At 63.8% G+C, this 17,919-nt stretch overlaps 1 protein-coding gene across 3 annotated transcripts; it reads right to left on the bottom strand.

Moving 5' to 3' along the window:
• Nucleotides 1-5,451: 5,451 nt before the first annotated feature.
• On the bottom strand, nucleotides 5,452-17,514 carry ANXA6 (annexin A6). Of its 3 annotated transcripts, none has more exons than XM_032196898.1 (26): nucleotides 17,363-17,514; nucleotides 14,986-15,046; nucleotides 13,177-13,261; nucleotides 12,885-12,979; nucleotides 12,602-12,715; nucleotides 12,428-12,518; nucleotides 12,248-12,327; nucleotides 12,115-12,171; nucleotides 11,879-11,972; nucleotides 11,539-11,634; nucleotides 11,379-11,437; nucleotides 11,042-11,164; nucleotides 10,779-10,837; nucleotides 10,487-10,565; nucleotides 9,741-9,822; nucleotides 9,494-9,588; nucleotides 8,990-9,103; nucleotides 8,653-8,743; nucleotides 8,454-8,533; nucleotides 8,269-8,322; nucleotides 7,469-7,486; nucleotides 6,960-7,056; nucleotides 6,600-6,695; nucleotides 6,330-6,388; nucleotides 5,923-6,045; nucleotides 5,452-5,804 (listed from the first exon to the last, which is right to left on the bottom strand). In XM_032196898.1, the coding sequence occupies exons 2-26, from the start codon at nucleotides 15,001-15,003 to the stop codon at nucleotides 5,745-5,747; spliced, it is 2,019 nt and encodes a 672-aa protein (XP_032052789.1). In that variant the 5' UTR covers nucleotides 15,004-15,046; nucleotides 17,363-17,514; the 3' UTR covers nucleotides 5,452-5,744. The 3 variants fall into 3 exon arrangements, with proteins under 3 accessions (XP_032052789.1, XP_032052790.1, XP_032052791.1); XM_032196899.1 differs by having other exon boundaries at nucleotides 17,394-17,514; XM_032196900.1 differs by lacking the exon at nucleotides 7,469-7,486.
• Nucleotides 17,515-17,919: the final 405 nt, after the last annotated feature.

Below are 17,919 nucleotides of genomic sequence, written 5' to 3'. Positions count from 1 at the left end.
TTTTTTTTTAAAATAAAATTATTATTATTATTTTCGTGAGGTGGGCAGTAGGCTCGCGGCTGTCGGTTTCCTCCCCCGGCTTACAGCCACACAAAATGGCCGGGCCCCTCCTGGTGGGAAGCCCCCTCTGAGTCCCCGCTGTGGTGGGTTGGGGTCCTGAGGGGGGAGAGCTGATGTGAGGGGAAAAATGGGAAAAAAAGGGTAAAAAAAAAAAAGGGGGTTCTGTGGAAACCCTGGGCTGTCTGGTCAGAGTGTGTGCTGGAGGACCAACAGAGCTTTCCTCATAAGCAGCTGGGGCAGGGAGAATTCCCCGCTGGCTCTAATTACAGGTGGCTCTAATTACAGGGGAGCAATTACCACCTCCAGCTGCAGTGCCCGTGCCCAGCAATCCTCTCTCGGTGCCGGTGATCGCGGCTTTGTGGGCAGCAGGAATGGGCCAGAGGAGCAGGAGCCATGGGGAATGCCTTCAGGCTCCTGCAGGGCTCTGGAGCTCGCTCCGATGCTAGCTGCCTGCCTCACCTGCCCCTATTTTACCACAAGGGTATTCAAAAATAAAAATAATAAAGTGGAGAAGCCCCATACTAAGCATACTAAGCCAGTACCCTCACATTGCTTCCTTTCTGTATACAGTTGTGCTCTCCGAGGTGGCCTTCGTGGGGCTCGTGCTGTCTCCAGCTGTCCCAGCCCTATTCTTTGCTCGCTTCCATTGTTACTCACTAATTTGAGGTCTTGGGCTGCTGTCTGGGTTATAAAGCTTTTTAAAACACAAATTCCTTTCCCTGTGTGTTTTTCCATCTGAGCAGGACGTCGCCCTTGAAGCCCTGCTGGGGTTTGAGGCAGCTGGGCAGGTGCTGGCACCCCGAGGTGCTGGTCGGGGTGCTGGTGCCGTGGGGACGGGGCTGCGCTCCTCAGCCAGGCACCCCTGAACAGGCAACATCTCCCCAATTCTTCCCCAAATCACATATTTTACCTCAGAGGCCCAATCTTGTTCTGCAAACCCTCAGAAAACCCGCCTTCAGAGCTAAACGCAACCCCACGCGCCCAGAAAGCATCCCGTTGATACCACATTTCCCTCGAGCAAAAAAAAAGAGCCGAACCCAGTCCTGTTCCTCCAGGGGCAGGAGGGGTGACCTGGAGAGCTGATCTGCAGAGCTTTGGGGCTGGGGGCCGAAAAACTTCTTGCGATCCCCCCTTCCCCATCCCGTTGCCCACCGAACGAAGCTGCGTGCTACTCACCCGGCCGGGCACAGAAGGGCTCGGGGAAGGGGACAGGAGCCCACGAGCCCTTTGGTGCAGGCACCCTCCGGCTGCGATCCCCGACTGCAGGAGCCCGGCCCAGCTGAGTTTACTTTTAGGCATGGAGAAGGGGAATTCCCCATGATGGAGGCCCCAGACAGCCTCTGCGTGGTTTTGATAGGCAGCCAGGCAGCGCTTAAAGGGCTCTCCCGTGCCATTCCTCCCAATCCGAGGGGTGCGAGGGCTTAGTCAGCCAGCGCAGGCAGGGAGGGGGCTGCCGGGGAGGCTGTGATTCACCAAGGGACTGCTGGAGGAGCGGCTTGCATCACTCGGGTTGCCTTTGAGCAGCTGCAGGTTTGCAAACGCTGGGTGCTTATCCCCAGGGAACCTGCTGCAGCTTGCAAGAGGCGCTGTCGTTGTCCCCCATGTGTTTCTGTCCCCTTTTTGGCCATCTGAAATAGGAGGATGCTCCGTGGGGCAGCAGGGAGGAGCTGTGCCTGCTGGTGAAGGCAGGCTGGTGTGCCAGACACAAGGACTGTGCACTGAGGTGCTCACAACTAAAGCTGGAGCTGGAATAAACACCCCAGGCTGAAATGTTTGTCTGAGAGAGGCTGAACCCAGCTGCTGAGCTCCTCACCCGTGGTCCCGAGTTACTCCTGAAAGCCCAGGGGAGCTGACATCTCCACCGGGGATGTGCCAGACACACTCCTCCTGCAATAGGGCCAGGAGGACGGGGGACCCTGCTCTGCCCCCTCAAACAGCTCTCCACTTTACCCAGCTGCTCTGCGTTCCTGGGTCACCCCCAGGCTGGCTGGGACAAATTTCCCCATGAGCGGGGCCGGCTGACAGCAGAGCTTTCTCGTCCCATCGCTTCTTCCTCATTCCCCCGGTCCCTCGGTGCTCACGGGGCTCACCTGATGCCGGCCGTGATTCACGGGCGAGCAGGAGCAGCTCTGGGGATGAGCTCACAGCTGCTGCTTTTACACACCAGGGTTTTTTTTGGGGGCAGCCTCAGCCTGGTGCACGTGAGGGCACCGTCATTGCTGCTGGTTCCTGCGGGGCCAGCCCGTGCTGCGGCGGGGTGAGAGCACGGGCAGCCTGTGGGAGCAATCCTCCTGCCCTCTGCTCGTTTTAGGGTTACGTTCCCTTTGGGTTCGCCCTCCTCAGCGAGCAGCAGCCCGCAGCACCCAAGAAATCCTGCCCTAAATGCCACCAGGCGAGCTGAGTGCATTCACCCCGTGGAGACGATGGGATCGGGCATCCCGGGTGGCCGTGCCGGGGGCTGCCGGATCTCTGTGGGGCCCCGGGACCCCTTCTGGGTTAGATCTGCCTGGGACCCTTATGGGTTTAGGTCCTCACGAGGGTGCCCGTGGGCAGCAGCGGTGGGGTTTTGCTGGGGGCTGCTGCTGACACCGCACTGACCCGCCGCATCCCGGTACCCTGCCGGGGGAAGGAAAGCAGAAGGACGACGATGACGCTGCAAGAGCCCGGGGAGGAAGCTCCGGCCGCAGCAGGGGATTTCCAGAAGGCTGTGATCTGCTGCCTATGCAAATCAGCAACTCCAATTAAGCTGGGGGGACTGGGAGGGCGAGGGGGAGAGGTGCTGGGGCGGTGGGCTGCCGGGAGGGCGAGGGGTGGGCGAGAGGTTGGTGGAGGGATGGCACAGGGAGATGTCAGGGAGGGATCCTGCTCCTCCGGGCCTCCTGCAGCCCCCTGCCTTCTTCAGGGCTGCCCTGTGGCTTCTCGTGGATGTGGGGATGTCCCAAGGCTGCTGTCACCTGCCTCGTTTCGCCCTCTTTTTGGATGCAGCAGCTTGTGGACACCCCCAGAGCTTCCAGGAGCCAGGCCCCAGGAGCGCTCCAAGATCATTTGGCGTGCTTTAAGCTTCCGATGATTCGGAATCCCAACGTCGTGCTTCAACAGAGGGGATTTTCCCCTCTCCCTCTCTGCCCAGGCCGTGTCTCATCCCCTTGCAATCGCTCGGCCGCTTCCCAGCCTCAGCTCGCCGTGGGGAGCACCCACCGCCGAGCAGCACGCAGATGTGCAGGCAGCACCGCTTCCTCCTCCTCCGTCCCGGGAAGAAAAAAAGCTGGAGGAATAACTCTCAGGACTCGAGGGGTTTCCCCCTTGCGGTACACGGGGAGCACGGTGGGTGAAAATCGGGAGCATCTCGCTGGGATGGCAGCGTCCGTGTGCCTGCCCCTCGCAGGTACGGTACCAAAGAGGATCTGGAGCTGACTCAGAGGCGAGGATCTGACCCTCTGCACACACAACGAGGGCTCGTGGGGTTTTTCGGATGTCGCAACCGGTGCAACCTAGCCTTGGCCGTGCCTGGAAGCCAGCCCCTGCCCGCAGCAATGCTGGGCAGTGCAGGGCTGCAGGCCCCTGGCCCTGACATTTTGTCCTCTTGTTCCCGTTTTGCCATTCGCCATGGGCTGGATCCCACGGGTGGAAAGATGTTCCTGCAGTGCAACACGGGTCTTTTTCTTTTTTTCCTGCAGAGCTGGGGTGCTGCAGGGCTGAAGCTGCCTCGTCTGAAGGCTCTGTGACCTGCCCCGTGTGGAGGCTTGTCGTGGGCAAAACAGTCCCAGATTGGGAAATTTGTACTCGATTAAAGATTTTGCCAGTTAGTACACATTTCTAGTCAGCAGTCTGTGCATGAAACAACACACAAGCATTGAGCATTCTGCCCTCCCTCGTCGCAGTTCCCCTTGCTCCAGGTTCCACTCGATCCATCCCAAACGCTGTTTCTGGGCACTTGCAGCAATTAAAACCTCGCTGGCTGTCCTCTGCCCCAGCTGCAACAGCAGCTGCTGGAGGGCGCAGGAAGCGAGACGGAGGGGTTTGGGCAGCAGGGCTTGCCAGGAGAGCTCTTCCAGGGCAGGGAGTTCCTCGGAGGAGGAAATCCCATCTCGCTCTCCCTCCCTGTCCCCAAACACGCCGTGACTCTGCTATCTCGCTGGCCTTGCGGTGAGCGGCAGCGGGTGCCAGGGGAATTCCTGGTGTGGAGGGAGTGGGGTGCCCGGGTCAGCCGGGCTTCTGGGGAGGGGGCTGGCGGGGATATGGCCCTCAGGGGGGTGCTGGGGCTTCAAGAGGCTGTGAGCGATGGAATCACCCATCACGGGTTTATGGCATGGCCAGGAAGGGGCTTTAGGGGCTGCCCAGGGCCAGCACAGCTCCCAGTGCGCAGCCTGGATGGGACCAGCTCTGCTCCCCCTGGTTCTTCTCCATCAGGATTGCACCGTTACGGTGCTGTGCCTCAGGAAGAGCTGGGCAGATGAGGATCAGGGTCATATCCTCCCTTCAAAGCACCCTCGTGCTCTGCTCGCAGCCCTTGCGGCAGCTCCCCACCAAAACATGAGCTGCTGAGGGGTGGGTAACCTCCACCCACAGCGAACATCGAGGAGCCCAAACCCCTACCAGAGGGCGAAAAAGCCTCTTTGGGGTTATTCACCCCCGAGAAAAGCGTGTTTGTGGCACGATGTTTTACAGGAAGGCACCAAGGGCAGGCTGAGCGCAGCCACCCCACGCCGAGGCCTTTTGGCTGCTGTGGTTTGTGCACGCTGCTGCCTCCCGACCCCAGCGGGGTTTGAGGTGCTGGAGCAGCGCTGTTCCTATTCCCCGTGCCCCTTTGCTATTTTGGAAGGCGAACCTCTACTCAGCGGGCTGTTTTTTTTTTTTTTGAGGAAAACGCGGGTATTGAAGGCTTTTTGTTCGGGCTTGGAAACAATTGAAAGCGCTGGAATTTCCCGCTTTTGGAAATTCCAGTTCTTTCCTCCGGGAGCCGGGGGAAGCGCAAACACAAACTGGCTGGGGGTGTAGCCTCTGTGGCATGTGTGTGCGCTCCGGCTGCCTCCGTGGCAACTTGAAAGCACAGGAAACCGTCTGCGAGGGCGAGTGGGTGCCATCGAGTCTGATTTCTATCTCTGGTTTATAACAAGCCTCATCCGCACGAGAGCCCAGCCCCTGACCGCAGCCTGCAGGGGAGCAGCACGAAACCTGCCAGGGGCTTTCAGAGGCACGGCCTGGAGCTCTCGGGGACAGCCCTAGGCACGTTTCCAACCCCTGTGCCTGGCCTGGTGCTGCTCGGGGGGTCTCAGGGGGTTTTGGGGAGCCTGGACCCCCTCCCCAGCTCTGCCTGCAGCAGCACGGAGCCGCAGGGACCCCGCACCGGCCGCATCCCAACCAACCATAGGGGCTGCTCTCACCCCCCGCTCAGCGACAGTAAGGTTTTATTCACCAGACCGAAAACCGTCTTGCCCCCGCGGGTAAATATTCCTGGGTTAAGTGGCACGTTTGGGTACGAATTACTCTGCACCGAGACAGACAGACGGTGACCCCCCCTCCCCGAGGCTCCCCTCCCTCCCTGCGATATGGTGCTGCTCCAAGTGAGGGGGGCTCACAGGGGTCCCCAGCGACCCCCCCAAGCCCCCGAAGCTGCAGTGAGGCCCAGGCGGTGGCTGTGTGCGTGCTGCTGGCTCAGAAGAAGTCGGGGCTGGCGCGGCCCCCTAGTCCTCCCCGCCGCACAGGGCCAGCAGAGCCATGCGGTAGTCGCCGGAGGTGTCCTTCTGCGGGGGGCAGAGAGGGCTCAGCACCACCACCTCTGGTCCTGGAGCCCCTGCCCAGGGCTCGGGGTCCAGGCTGGAGATGGTGCCGAGCCCGAGAGGGGTGTCCCTGTGCCCTCACCTCGATCATATGGTGCAGGGATTTGTCGAACAGGTCCACGAACTCGGCGCGGATGTTGAGCAGGTCGATCTCGCTCCGGGAGATCATGATGCGGGTCAGGGTCCTCTCATCCGTGCCGGCACCCTGCGGAGAGGAGCTCGAGAAAATAACCCCAAAAAACACAGTCCAGGACCCTCGTGGCTCCTCCAGCACAGCCCAAGCCAGAGCTGTCCCCTTGGAGACGTGCTGCTGGCACAGCACGAGCTGCCCCGTCCCACATTTATCCAGAAAAATGATGTGGAATCGCTCTGAGCTCAGCCCTGCTCCCCGGGGACAGCGAGAGGCCAAGCCCTATTGCTGCTGGGGGGTTAACCCAGAGCCCCAGGGGCCCTACAGCCCCCTCCCTCTGCATGAGAGCCCCCACACACCTTCATGGACTTGTAGAGCTTGTCGGCGAAGAAGGCCGGCTTGTTCTTCACGCTGCGCACTGCAACACACAGCGGGGACAGGATGGGCTCGGGGCACCCATGGGACACGTCCCAGCTGGGAGCTGCGCCCCTGCTTGGTACAGGGGCATGGGCACGGCCCCAATAAACGCCCCAACCCCATTCCATGCTGGTCCCAAAGAAGCAGGAACGTGTGGGGATGTGCTTGGCAGGGGCAGGCGAGGGGGCTGCTGCCCCGTGCCCGTCACTGACCGATGGCCACGAAGGCGTCCCTCACGTCCCCTGACATCTGCTTCTTGATGGCGTGCTCCACGTCGTGGTTGGTCATTTTGATGAACTCCTGAAACACTACGGGGGAAAAAAGAGGGGGGGATAAAAGGGGGGGTCACCGCCGAGCCGCTCGTCCCAGCCCCAACGCTCCCAGGGCACCCGAGCCCCAGCCGTGGAGGTTTTTGGACCACGCGGGTGTGGGTGACCTCAACCAGCCTCCCCAAACGTAGGGTTGTGCCTTGTCCTCCTGCCACCTTGCCCCCATCATCCAGGGGGACACGGGGTGTCACCTGTGGGGACACCCAGCCCAGGACCCGGGGGTGCTGAGCGCGGTGACCCTACCTCTGCGGAGCTGGGGGTAGCTGCGGGTGCAGAGGATGCTGAGGAAGCGGGTCTCCAGGGAGTCACTGGAGTCGTTGCTGGAGACGTCGGCGAGTTTCTGGGAGAGGAATTGACAGTGAGGAGGGGGGACAAGGGGATGGGTGTAGGGGACAGGGGAAGGGACGCCAGGCGGCTCCTCCCGGGACAGCGAGTCCTGAATGGGGTGGGTGGCCTCCTACGGGCAGGGAAAGTGCTTTTTGGGGGAGCTAAATGGCATTTTCTGTGCATGGATGTGAAGGTGTGAAGCTGCACCACCACGCTATCTGGGAGAAGAGACAGTGTGCTCCGGGTTTTATGGGAGAAAAAATCAAAATCCTTTTTTATTTTCCCCATCCTCATGCACAGACCCTGCAGCCCCGAGCGTGGCCGGAGGAGCTGGGTGTTGGGGCTGCTCCCCAGCCCCAGCCCCGCACCCAGGGACCGCAGCATCCCCCCCCCAGCCATGCGCAAGGCAAAGGGCAGGCACTCACCAGGGTCTCAGCAACAACCTGGTGGAGAGAGAGAGAGAGACAGGAAGACAACAGGGTCAGAAGGTGCTGCACAACCCTTATCCTCCCCTGACAAAGTGGGGGAATTCTAGCCAAAACCTCTAAAATGACCTCTCCCAGGGGTCAGCCTGATCTGTCCCAGCACCGCTGGCTGTCGGGAGGGGGGTTTGGCCATGCAAAGCGAGCCCCACACCCTTGGGGCTTGGGTACCAGCCCGATGCTCCTCGGGGAGCATCCTTGTGTGACCCCAGCACCGCGGCCAACGGGGCCCTATGGGAACGCTGCCCGGGGCAGGGCTGGCTGAAAACAACCCCCAGCTGCTTCCCACCAGCCTGCCCGGAGTGGCTTTGCCAGGAAAAGACCAGCTGGGGCTGGGACAGCTCGCTGCCCGCCTGGCTCGTCCCCGTGTGCGTGTCGTTCCTGGCTCTCTCTTTCTCTGCAGCGCGCGGGCAGCCAAGCACCGCTCCCTCTGCCGGCAGCCGAAACCAAAGCTGAGCCAGGCAATGGGCCCAGCACTCCTGGTGCCTCAGTGCCTTCCAGTCCTGGCCCACTCAGCCCAGGATGTGAGTTTTTTTTTGGGTTGAAGTGCAAAGCAGCCGGAGCTGCGGGGTTATCCCATGCACCGCACGGACATGGGTGCCTCCTGCAGGCCAGCCCAGGGCTGCCTCCGGAGCTGAAGTCCCAGATTTTAGCACCGTGTGCTGCCCCGGGGATGCAATACGCTCGGGGTTCGGGGCGCAAAATATAATAATAAATAATAAGTAATTAAAAAAGCTCCTTACCTTGGCATCTTCGTGTGCCTGGGTGAGGTTCTCCGGCCCCTCATCGCGGTTGCCCTGTGGTTGGATACAGAAATCACGGAGAGGACATTTGGGAGGTGCCCCCCACCAAGTGCCCCCATGCTCTGCCTTCTCCAAACCGTGTCTCCCAAGCCCCCTTCGCAGCATGCAGGGGCCCATCCCCGTACCAGAGCCAGGGAGACAAGAATCCTCTTGAAATGGCCCGAGGTGTCGGAGCTCAGGTCGTCCTCCAGGCGCTTGTGGTAGGCTGTGGACAGGGGGGGAAAGCTGAGAACTGCACCCCGGCTGCGGATCCACCGCCCACCAGACCACGGGATGGGTTTGAGGATGCCCCTCGGTGCCCCCCGTGCTCCCCCCGTGCCGTACCCTGCTGGTACGCCTCGTTGATAGCCGCGATCTCCTGGTTGTTCCTCGTGGCCATGATCTCGATGAGGACGCTCTCATCCGTGCCGGCCCCCTGCAAGAGAGCGGGGTGGGATGGAGAGGTGGGATGTGGGATGTGGGGTGCCAGGGCTGTGTGGGACACCACGGCATCACCCCGCTGGTGCCCCCCCAAGGATGAGCTGCTCCAACCCCAGTGCCACAGCGTGCCAAAAGCCTGCAGCATCCAGCCAACATCGCCCCTACCCCGCTTTTGCCATGGATGGTGTAAAACCGCTCAATTTGGGCAGGCTGGAGCCGCCCGCATCGCTCCCGCGGTTACCTCCACAGCCTTCCTGAGCTGCTTGGCGTCGTACTGCGCCGGCGTCAGCATGAGCCCCAGGATCAGCTTGGCCAAGCTGCCCGACAGCTCCGATTTCAGGTCCGCCATCAGGTCCTGCAAAGGCATTTGGGTGTTTCACAGCCCCGATCCTTCGCAGGGACGGAGCGAGGTGACAGCAGGGAGAACAGCATGGATAAAGCAGGGAGGGGGGAGGCTTCTGGGGAGACCTCGGGGCTGCTTAAGGTCACATTCGGGGGGGTTTGGGGACATGCTGGCTCTGGAGGCCTCCAGGATGGGGAAAACAAAGGGGAAGGGATGTTCCCTGGGGCTGCTGGTGCACCCCGAGTGGGAGGCAGCTCGGAAAACCTCATTCTGCCACGGGGGAGTCATTATGGGGCACAGCAGGGCCGCCCACCACGTCCCCAGCAGGATTTCTTTCAGCAAGGGAAGGAAGTTGGAGGAGGAAGGACGCGGACGGTGGGGTGGGAGCGGGGCCAGCAGTACCCTGCCGTAGTGAGCCTTGTAAGCCTTAATGATCTGCTGCCTCTGGGCGTTGCTCCTCTTCGTCACCACGTCGATGATGGCCCCTTCATCCGTGCCTGCAAGGACAGCAGCGAGAGCTGCAGCCCCGAGGCCACAACCGGGCACACCGCCACCCACCCACAGCTCCTCATCCCCCTGCGTGAATTTTCTGCCCCAATCCGTCGGGGAGCATCTCCCCGTGGTGCCAGCAGAAGGGGCTGCTGCTTACCCAGACCCTTCATCGCCTTCCTCAGCACCTGCGCGTCGCCGTCGTCGTTGAAGCTGGCGGCGGGCTGCACGGTGCCTTGGAGCTGCGGGGCACAGAGGGGTCGGGGGCTGCCCCGAGACAGCGGGGTGGCAGCAGGGGGGGGGGGACGCATGCGGGGACGGTGCCGCCCGGGGAGGCGATGCGCAAGCGGGTGGTGAGGTTAGTGCGAGCACCTGGGGCTGGGGGAGGACGTCCCCGCCACCCGGGCGGCCCCTCCATCCGAGGGCACGCCGCAGCCAGGCGGGCAGAGGGTGGGGAGGAGGCTGCAGGCGGTCCCCGGAGTCCCGCAGCGCTGCTCGGTGCCGTGCCCGTGCTGAGGCACCTCGGGGAGAGCTGGGTGCAGCAGCTGAGAGCCAGGAGAGGGCGCGGAAAGGGTTCCAGCTTTGTGTCTGCGCCCTCCTGCGCTACCCTGCCGTGGGGTGGGTGCCCGGGGCGCATGCGGGACCCGCTGCCACAGCGAGAGAGGCTTCAGAAAGAGGAGTTAGTGGAGCCCGCAGTGGTGCAGAGGCCGGGCAGCCTCCGAGGCTTACGCCACGCCGACCTCATGCCCGAGGAACCGAAGAGCCAGAAGTGCGGAGAGAGAAGGCGCAGAGCGAGAGGCAGGGAGCGGGGTGGCCGTGCCCCGCGGCGCAGAGGAGCGGCCGGGTCCCAAAAGCTGGCAGCAGCGAGAGGAGGGGGGGGCTCAGGGGTGGTCTGGGGGTGCTGACCTTGACTTTGGCCAACGCGCTGAGCTCCCACATCTGGTAGGCCACCTGCGCCGCCTCGGGGAAGAACTCACCCGCGGCACTGCAAGGGGAGGGCAAGGGGGGACGGGCGGTGAGCTGAGCCCCGCGGAGAGGTCGCCCCATCCCCCAGAAAGCCTGGCCAAAAAGGGTTTTGCACCCGCTGGGTGCTGGGCACGGGGGGACCGACCACGGCACCAGCTCTGCCAGGATCCGGCCCGGAGGTTTGTGCCGTGGGGACAAGGAGGGGTGCACAGGGGGTGACAGGAGGTCTTACTCATCGTCCCCTCCGCACAGCTTCAGCAGCGCCTTCTTGTACTCCCCGGAGGTGTCCTCCTGGAAAGGAGCAAGAGTGAGAAGGGTGCGTGGCAGGGACGTGCCATGGGCATGGGATGGTGCCATGGGTACGGGATGGTGCTGTGGGGAGGGCACGGGGAGAAAGGGGCTCCCCCAGATGCCTCCTCCCAGCTGGACCCCCAGCACCGGGGTTGGGGAGGGGGCTCAGTGTGGGGAGGGAGGCCGGGAAGCCCCAGGCCTCACCTTGATCATGTTGTAGAGAGACTTCTCGTACTTGGTCCTGAACACCTCCCGGATGTCCAGCATGTCGATCTCGCTGCGGGACACCATGATGCGGATCAGCGTGTTGTCCCTCGTGCCCAGCCCCTGCACGGGAGGAGCCCCCACGTCAAGCCCCAGAACAGCAAACCCATGGTCCTGCCTGCAAGGGGGCTTGGGGAGGGTGCTCGGATTTGGGGTGCTATCGGATCTGCCCCTCAGCCCTGGGTCTGAATGAGGAAGAGCAGAGAGCCCAGGACACGCAGGTCCCGTGCACAGCGTGGCGAGGGGAGCTCTCCTGGGGCTGGGACGAGGCACCCACCTTCATGGCCTTGTAGAGCCTCTCGGCAAAGTACTCCGCCGTGCTCCTGATGCACTTCACTGCAGGGGAAACGGGCAAAGTGAGGGGAGGGACCCCAGCACCCCTGCCCACTGCCCAGCACAGCCCAACGACAGCACATCTGCCCCCTGTGCCAACGTACCCACTGCCAGCATCAGCTTTTCGAAGTCTCCAGAGAGCTCTCCCTTGATGCTCCTCTCGATGGGCTTCCCCGAAATCTTCAGGTACTCGTTAAAGACTGCGGGAGGGGAGCAGACAAAGCCTCTGAGCCCTTTGGGGATGGCCAGCAGCGGGGCCAGCATCCCCTTGGGGCACACGGGCAGGGTGTCCCGGTGGCTTGGGTGTCCCCACCTCTCAGCCCAGCCCCACGAGCCCTCGTGGGGCACTCAGGGCACCCCAGCAGTTGGCAGAGGAGCCCAGGGGACCAGGCGGGTGGCCTTGGCAGGGGAAGGTGCCCGAGCCCTGCAGGAGGAGGCGCTCACCCATGCGGAGGTGCTGCTTGCTCCGCCGGCCCAGGATGTAGATGAACTGCGCCTCGTCCGTGCCCCACTTCAGCTCGCCGGCCTCCAGCAGGTCCTGGTGGGATGGAGAGGGATGGAGAGGGGTGTAGAGGACCCAAATCAGGGCTCTGCTCGCACAGGGCTCTGCCCCACTGCCCGCCAAAGCTCCGGGTCCATCCAGCCCCATCCCAGCCCGGATGGCACCCGCGAAGCCTCACCTTGGCATCCTGCTCCACCAGGTCCTCGCTCACCACGTCGTCCTCCTCCCTGGCGCCCTGCGGGACAGCCACGGGCTCAGCCCTGCTGGACTCGGTCCCCCATCACCAGCAGGGTCCGGACAGACGGACATACCTGCAGCAGAACCACCAGCATCTTCTTGAAGTGCCCCGACGTGTCTCCGACGATGTCGGCCTCCAGGTCTCTCTCGTAGGCTGGTGGAAGAGGAAAAAGGTCAGGGCTCGGGGAGCTGGATCCCATTAACTCTGCCCCCCAGGGGACACGGGGCAGCCCCTGCCCTTCCCCAGCCCTCACCGTCCTTGTAGGCGGCCACCAGGTCGTGGATCTCCTGGTTGGTGCGGGAGGCGAGGATCTCGATCAGGCACTTCTCGTCCGTGCCGAGGCCCTGCGGGCAGAGACGCAGCCCGGTGAGCTGCGGGATGGGACGGGGATCCCCAGAAGGGTCCCGGGGGGCCGCCCTGCCCTTACCCCGATGGCATCTTTAATCTCCTTGGCATCACTGTAGGCTGGGGGCCGCATCAGGCTGACGATCAGCCGCTCGAACTTGCCCGTCAGCTCGTACTTGAGGTCGGCGATGAGGTCCTGGAGGAGGAGGAGGAGGATGAAGAGGAGGATGAGGATGAGGATGAAGGGGCTGGGACCCCTTTAGCTCCGCAGCAGGGGAGCATCTCCCAGCGGGGCCACGGCTCGTGGGTGGCAGCCCCTGCAGCTCGCTTTTGGGGCATGGATTTGGGACGGTCCCTGCCGTTACCTTCCCGTAGAGGGACTTGTAGGCCTGGCAGATCTCCACGCGCTGCTTGTTGCTCCGGGACGTGATGAGGTCGAGGATGGCCTCCTTGTCACTGCCTGCGGGAGACAGACGGCTGGGTGCTGCCTTCGGCCCCACAGCTGGCTCTCACCCCCCTCTGGGCTCAGCATCACGGTCCTGCCGTGCCCAAAACCGCTCCCGGCTGGGGCAGGAGGAGAAGCAGAGCCAAGGGGCAGCACAGGGAGGAAGAGGAGGGGGAGCCAGGGGGCCTGGCACGCTGCTAAGCCATCCGTACCCAATCCCTTCATGGCATTGTACAGCGCCTCTGCGTCCTGGCTGGCATCAAAACCCGGGAACTCCTTCACCGAGCCCCTGTAGACCTGGGGAGAGGAGGCGAGGAGATGCAGGGGGACGGAGCAGAAGGGTTGGAGGAGGCAGAGCTCAGCCTCGGGCACAAGAGGGGGACCCCAGGGAGAGGCCCTGAAGGCAGGGACTGGGGCCAGCCCCCTGCAATGCAGCCACGAGGAATTAGAGGCGTCGGATTCAAAGCAAAGGAGGGGAAGTCGTTCCTCCGCCACCCGCGGCGAGCAAGGAAACCCTCAGGACGATGAGGAGGAGCAGGCTCCACATGGGGTCTGGGCAGTGAGACAAATCTACAAATCCTCAAGAGCTGCTAAACAGAAAGCCCCGAGAAGCAGCAGAGCTGCAAACAGCCCGCCTGAGCGCCGGGTGAGCACAGCACCAGACCCCGCACGAGACCAGCACCGTCCCTGGCTGGAAGCAGATGTGAAACCACCCGCGGGGGCTCAGCAGAAGGAACCAGACACGGCCCTGCTGGACCTCGGCGTGGGGACAGCCGAGCAGAAACCCCCCCACTGGGAATTCCCGCAGGGGGACAGGACAGGGGCCGGCGTCCCCGACCCAGGGGGTGCCTCCGGGAATGAACCCGAGGGAGCCCCAGCACATCACATCGCAGGCAGGGCCTGGAGGAAAACAGGAGCAGCCCGCCTGTGTTTTTCTGGCTCTATTTTCCAGGCTCCTTGCCCTCCCGGGAGGTGCTGCCAGCGCTGCTGTCCCCCGTGGCGGGTGCCAGGCCAGCTGTCCTTGGGGAGGAGGCGTGCAGGCCCGGGGACGGATTGTGTTGCAGGTTTACTGGAGGGCTGCATTTAGCCCCGCTTCCTGTCAGCCCTTCCCACACCTCCCCTGCTCAGCCTGAGCCGGGCGTTGATAAGGATTTGCAAGGCAAGTGATAAAGATTTGCAAGGCAAAGGAGGCGCCCGGAGGCAATAAGGAAGGGACGAGGGTGGCCGGGGGGTGCTGGGGTCTCCCGGGGGGAGCAGGGCTGCAGCCCTGCCCGGTGAGCAGCCGGGGGTGAGGGAAACTGAGGCAGGAGCTGAGCGCTGAGCATCACCCCCTGCACCCGTGGGAACGGGTCCAGGAGGTGCAGAAGCATTACGCAGCAGGGCAGCAGCACCCCGAGGTTGCGCCCTCCCCACGCCTCCGTCCCTTCCACCCCTTCCATCCCCCTGCTGCAGCGGCTCGGGGGCCCCCCACGTCCCCTCCTCCAGCCTCTGACTCATCCCAGCCTGTCTGGGACCTCGCAGCTAAAAATAATCCCGGCTGGGGCCGAGCAGGCGGAGGCAAAATTCCCGGCGTGGCTCCGCTCCCACCCCGCAGCACGGCTCCGAGGGCTCGGGACCCCCCCGGGGGTCCTCGGTTTCCCCACCTAGAGGCCTCCGTCCCCTCATCAGCCGGGGGGGAGCCGTGGTTAATTGCACCCGGGGTGATAACCGTGGGTTTTCTCAAGGGAACGGGGAGCTGGTGACAGCTGCCCAGCCGCGGCTTCCCTCCCACGGCGGGATGGGGACACCTGCTTGGGCAGCTGCTGCCTCGCTCAGCCCCAAACCTGGAGGGGGGAGAAACCCCCCAGGCTGGAGGGCTTGCAGCAGGCTGGGACACGAACGGGGTTTGTCCCCAGCTGAAGCCCAAATCCCAGCGCAATGTCCGTCCTCCTCCCCGTCCCACAGCCCCGTTTCTCTCTCCCATCCCGCCGTGGCCCCAAAGGGATTTTTTTGCTGCCCCCACCGGCCTTCCCCGTCCGTACCTTTCCTTTGGGTGCCATGGCTTGTGGGGCCGGGGATCACAGGGCCGAGGGCACGGAGGAGCTGCAGGAGGGAGGAGAAAAGCAGATGTGAGCAAAACGACCCCTCAGCACCCTGGGCACCTCCACCCCTGGGATGGGGCTCCCCAAATGTGAGCTGCATTGAGACCCGAGCTGCTTCTGGCACCAGGCAGCGAGTCAGGGACCCCACGGGCTGGGCACAGCAGAGACGTGCCCCCACACAGCTTCCTGCCAGCTGGGGGATGACAAACCGGGAGGGGAAGAAAGCGCTGAATAAGTGGAAATGGGCCGAGCATCCTCCGCAGGGACCGTGCTGCAGCGCTGACCTCGCTGCACGCCACCGCGCTCCCCTGGCTCCTGGGGTCCCACCCCGCAGCCCCCCAAATCCTGGGGTCATCCTGGCTCCAGATACCACTGGGGAAAGCCCTCCGGGGCTGGGTAGCACCCGCTGGCGTTGCCTGGGTTTCCACACACCAAATGAAGGCTGCCGGCAGCCCAACGAGCAGAGCCGAGCCCAGGAAACGCAGCTCGGTTTCTCGGGTAACCCGCGGCTTGTTTTCTACAAGCGGTGCCGTTTATAGCCGCCGGCCACCTCCGTGCGTCCCCACCCCCGGGGAGAAAGTCCCCAGGCAGCAGGGTTTGCTCGGAGAAAGCCGACGGAAAGAGAGAAACAGCTGGAAAATGGAGGGTGGCTGGGAACCAGTCCCCGAACGTCATCCGAGCCGCTCAGCGCCTCCGGCCTCGAGTGCCGTCCCCCTTCCAGCTCCAGCCAGCGCCCGGCCTCCCTCCTCGACACGTTGCAAGGAAGCACCAGGCGCAGCAAGGCCTCTCCGGGAGGATTTTCGGCTGGGGAGCAAGCAGGGGAAAGCACCAGAGCTTCCCCAGCTTCACCCCGTGCGAGAGCCGGGACCGGGGGGCACCCGAGGCGGGCGAGCCGGTGCCGCGGGGCACCCCCTGCCCCGCACGTTTCTGCGGGCGTCTGGCTGAGCGCAGGAAGTTTTGCAGAAGACCAGAGCTGCCCCCACCTCCCCGCTGTCCTTCCCTTTTCGGCTGGGGAAGCCGTGCACCTCGGCTGTCCTTCCGTGGTGGTTGGGGCTCGGCGAGCCCCCCGCGTGCCCAGCAGGGCTGCAGTGCGCCGTGCGGCTGGGGGGGTGCCAGGGGGCTCAGCCCCACCCTTTCGTGCCCCTGTGCTGCTGCAGCCACGAGAACCAGAGATCCTAATCTGCAAACGATGCAGATTCTCGTGAGCTTTACCCCTCTGCATCACGGAGAAAGCCCTGCAGTGCAGCCCCCCTGCCTTTTTTCCCCTTGATGCTGCATGCAGCAGTGGGGCTGAGCCCTCCCGGCTCATCTCAGCAGCGGTGGAGGATCCCCTGCCACACCCAGCCCCTGCAGCGCCCCTGTCCCCTGCTCCTGACGCTGCTGCGGGGGCTCCCCCTGTGGCTGGCACCCACAGGGACCCAGGGAGTGGCCCTGGTTGCATCTGTGTCCCCCTGAACAAAAAGCCCTGAAGGATGCACGCCCCACCCGCGGCACTCCCCGCTTCCCAGCTGCTCTCAGCCCTTTGCAGAGCGAGCAGCCTTTACCCCAAACCTCTTTTTTTTTTTTTTTTCCCCCAAACCCTGTTTTCTCCCCCCAACAGCTTGCAGCCCGCTGCAGCTGGCCGGATCCTGCCGTACCCCCCACCCCAGTGGCCCCACTAGGGCTTGGGGTTGGGGGATCCCATCCCGGGAGCCCGGCACCAATTTGGCACGGCCGCACCGCTAGCGCAATGGAGGCCGTGGCACGCCCAGCACCCCCCTCGGCCAGCCCGTGGGGCAGAAACGGGGCTCTGCAGGGCCAAAAGCAGCTGCCCCCATCCTCCCCCCGAGGCAAGGCAGCTCCCCGACATCCCCTGCCCCACCCCAGCGCCAAAAAGTCCCCTGTGCTTTTAGCACCTTGGTGGCGGTGCACGGTGCCTTTCCCCGAGCAGAACTTCAGTGGGGACAGAAATTGGGCTGCTTCACCTCAGGGAGGGCAGCTCCAGCTCGGTGACGGGCACTGCTGCGAGTGCTGCAGCTCTGGGAGCAGACAAAGCCGCATCCCCGGCCGGCCGGGACACACCCATGGGCCCCAAACCCGCAGCAGCGCCCCCAAATCCTCTTTCCGCAGCACAGCCCCAGGCTTTGATTAAAAATAAATGATTTTTTAAATAATAAAAATATTATAAAAGGTGGTTGGGTGCCCACCCGCTCCACATCCACCTCTCGGAGGGACCCTCCGCTGGCGTTGCGCGCCCCCACCCAAGGCTGCCCCCCTTCCTGCCTCCCCTCTCCCCCAAATGCGGTCGCTTTGCCCCCCAGCCGAGCCCCTTGCACACCTCAGCCCCTTGCACACCGCTGCACACTCACGAGTGCTTCCAAGGCCTGCGGGGTGGGGCAGGGGGACCAGCCGCCCGCTGCACGCTCCTGGCGCTCCCGTGGCCGTGCGCTCGCCCTTGCCGTGCGGCTGCTTCCTCCCCTCGGCACAACGTCACCGAGAAGCCTCCAGTCCCCGCCTGCCGCGGGCCCCCGGGGTCAGAGCCGTGCTCCCACCCTCGCCGAGCCAACCGCCAGGCCAACCCCGTCCCCCTGATTTTGGGTGCCCAGGGTGCGGGGGGATGGGGGGACGAGACCCCCGCCGGTGCGCACCGGGGGCTGCGTGCCAAGCGCGGGGACACGCAGGGCGCAGGGTGACACCGGGATTGCATTTCAGCTGCGGAAATGTCATCGCCCCCATTTTCCTGGCTAATGCTGGGGGATGGGGGCACCGCTACCTGGTCCCGCTGCCAGACAGCTCCAGCACTCACCCCCTTTCCCTGGGGGAGCATCCGTCCCCGCCGCCCCCTGAAAACGCCGAGGGAGGCTTTGCCCCCCTCCAGGACCCTCTCAGGGGGCA

This window comes from Aythya fuligula, chromosome 14 (genome assembly GCF_009819795.1).
Source record: "Aythya fuligula isolate bAytFul2 chromosome 14, bAytFul2.pri, whole genome shotgun sequence".
NCBI lineage: Eukaryota > Metazoa > Chordata > Aves > Anseriformes > Anatidae > Aythya > Aythya fuligula.
This window is presented reverse-complemented; position numbering and strand designations above follow the sequence as displayed.

What these genes read in the sequence shown, in the direction of transcription:
- ANXA6 (XM_032196898.1), bottom strand. An exon ending in ACAAGTCCCTCTACGGGAAG is followed by an intron (nt 12,716 to 12,884) that starts GTAACGGCAGGG and finishes CTCCTCCTCCAG; the next exon opens with GACCTCATCGCCGACCTCAA. An exon ending in CCCTGCACCATATGATCGAG is followed by an intron (nt 5,805 to 5,922) that starts GTGAGGGCACAG and finishes TGCCCCCCGCAG; the next exon opens with AAGGACACCTCCGGCGACTA.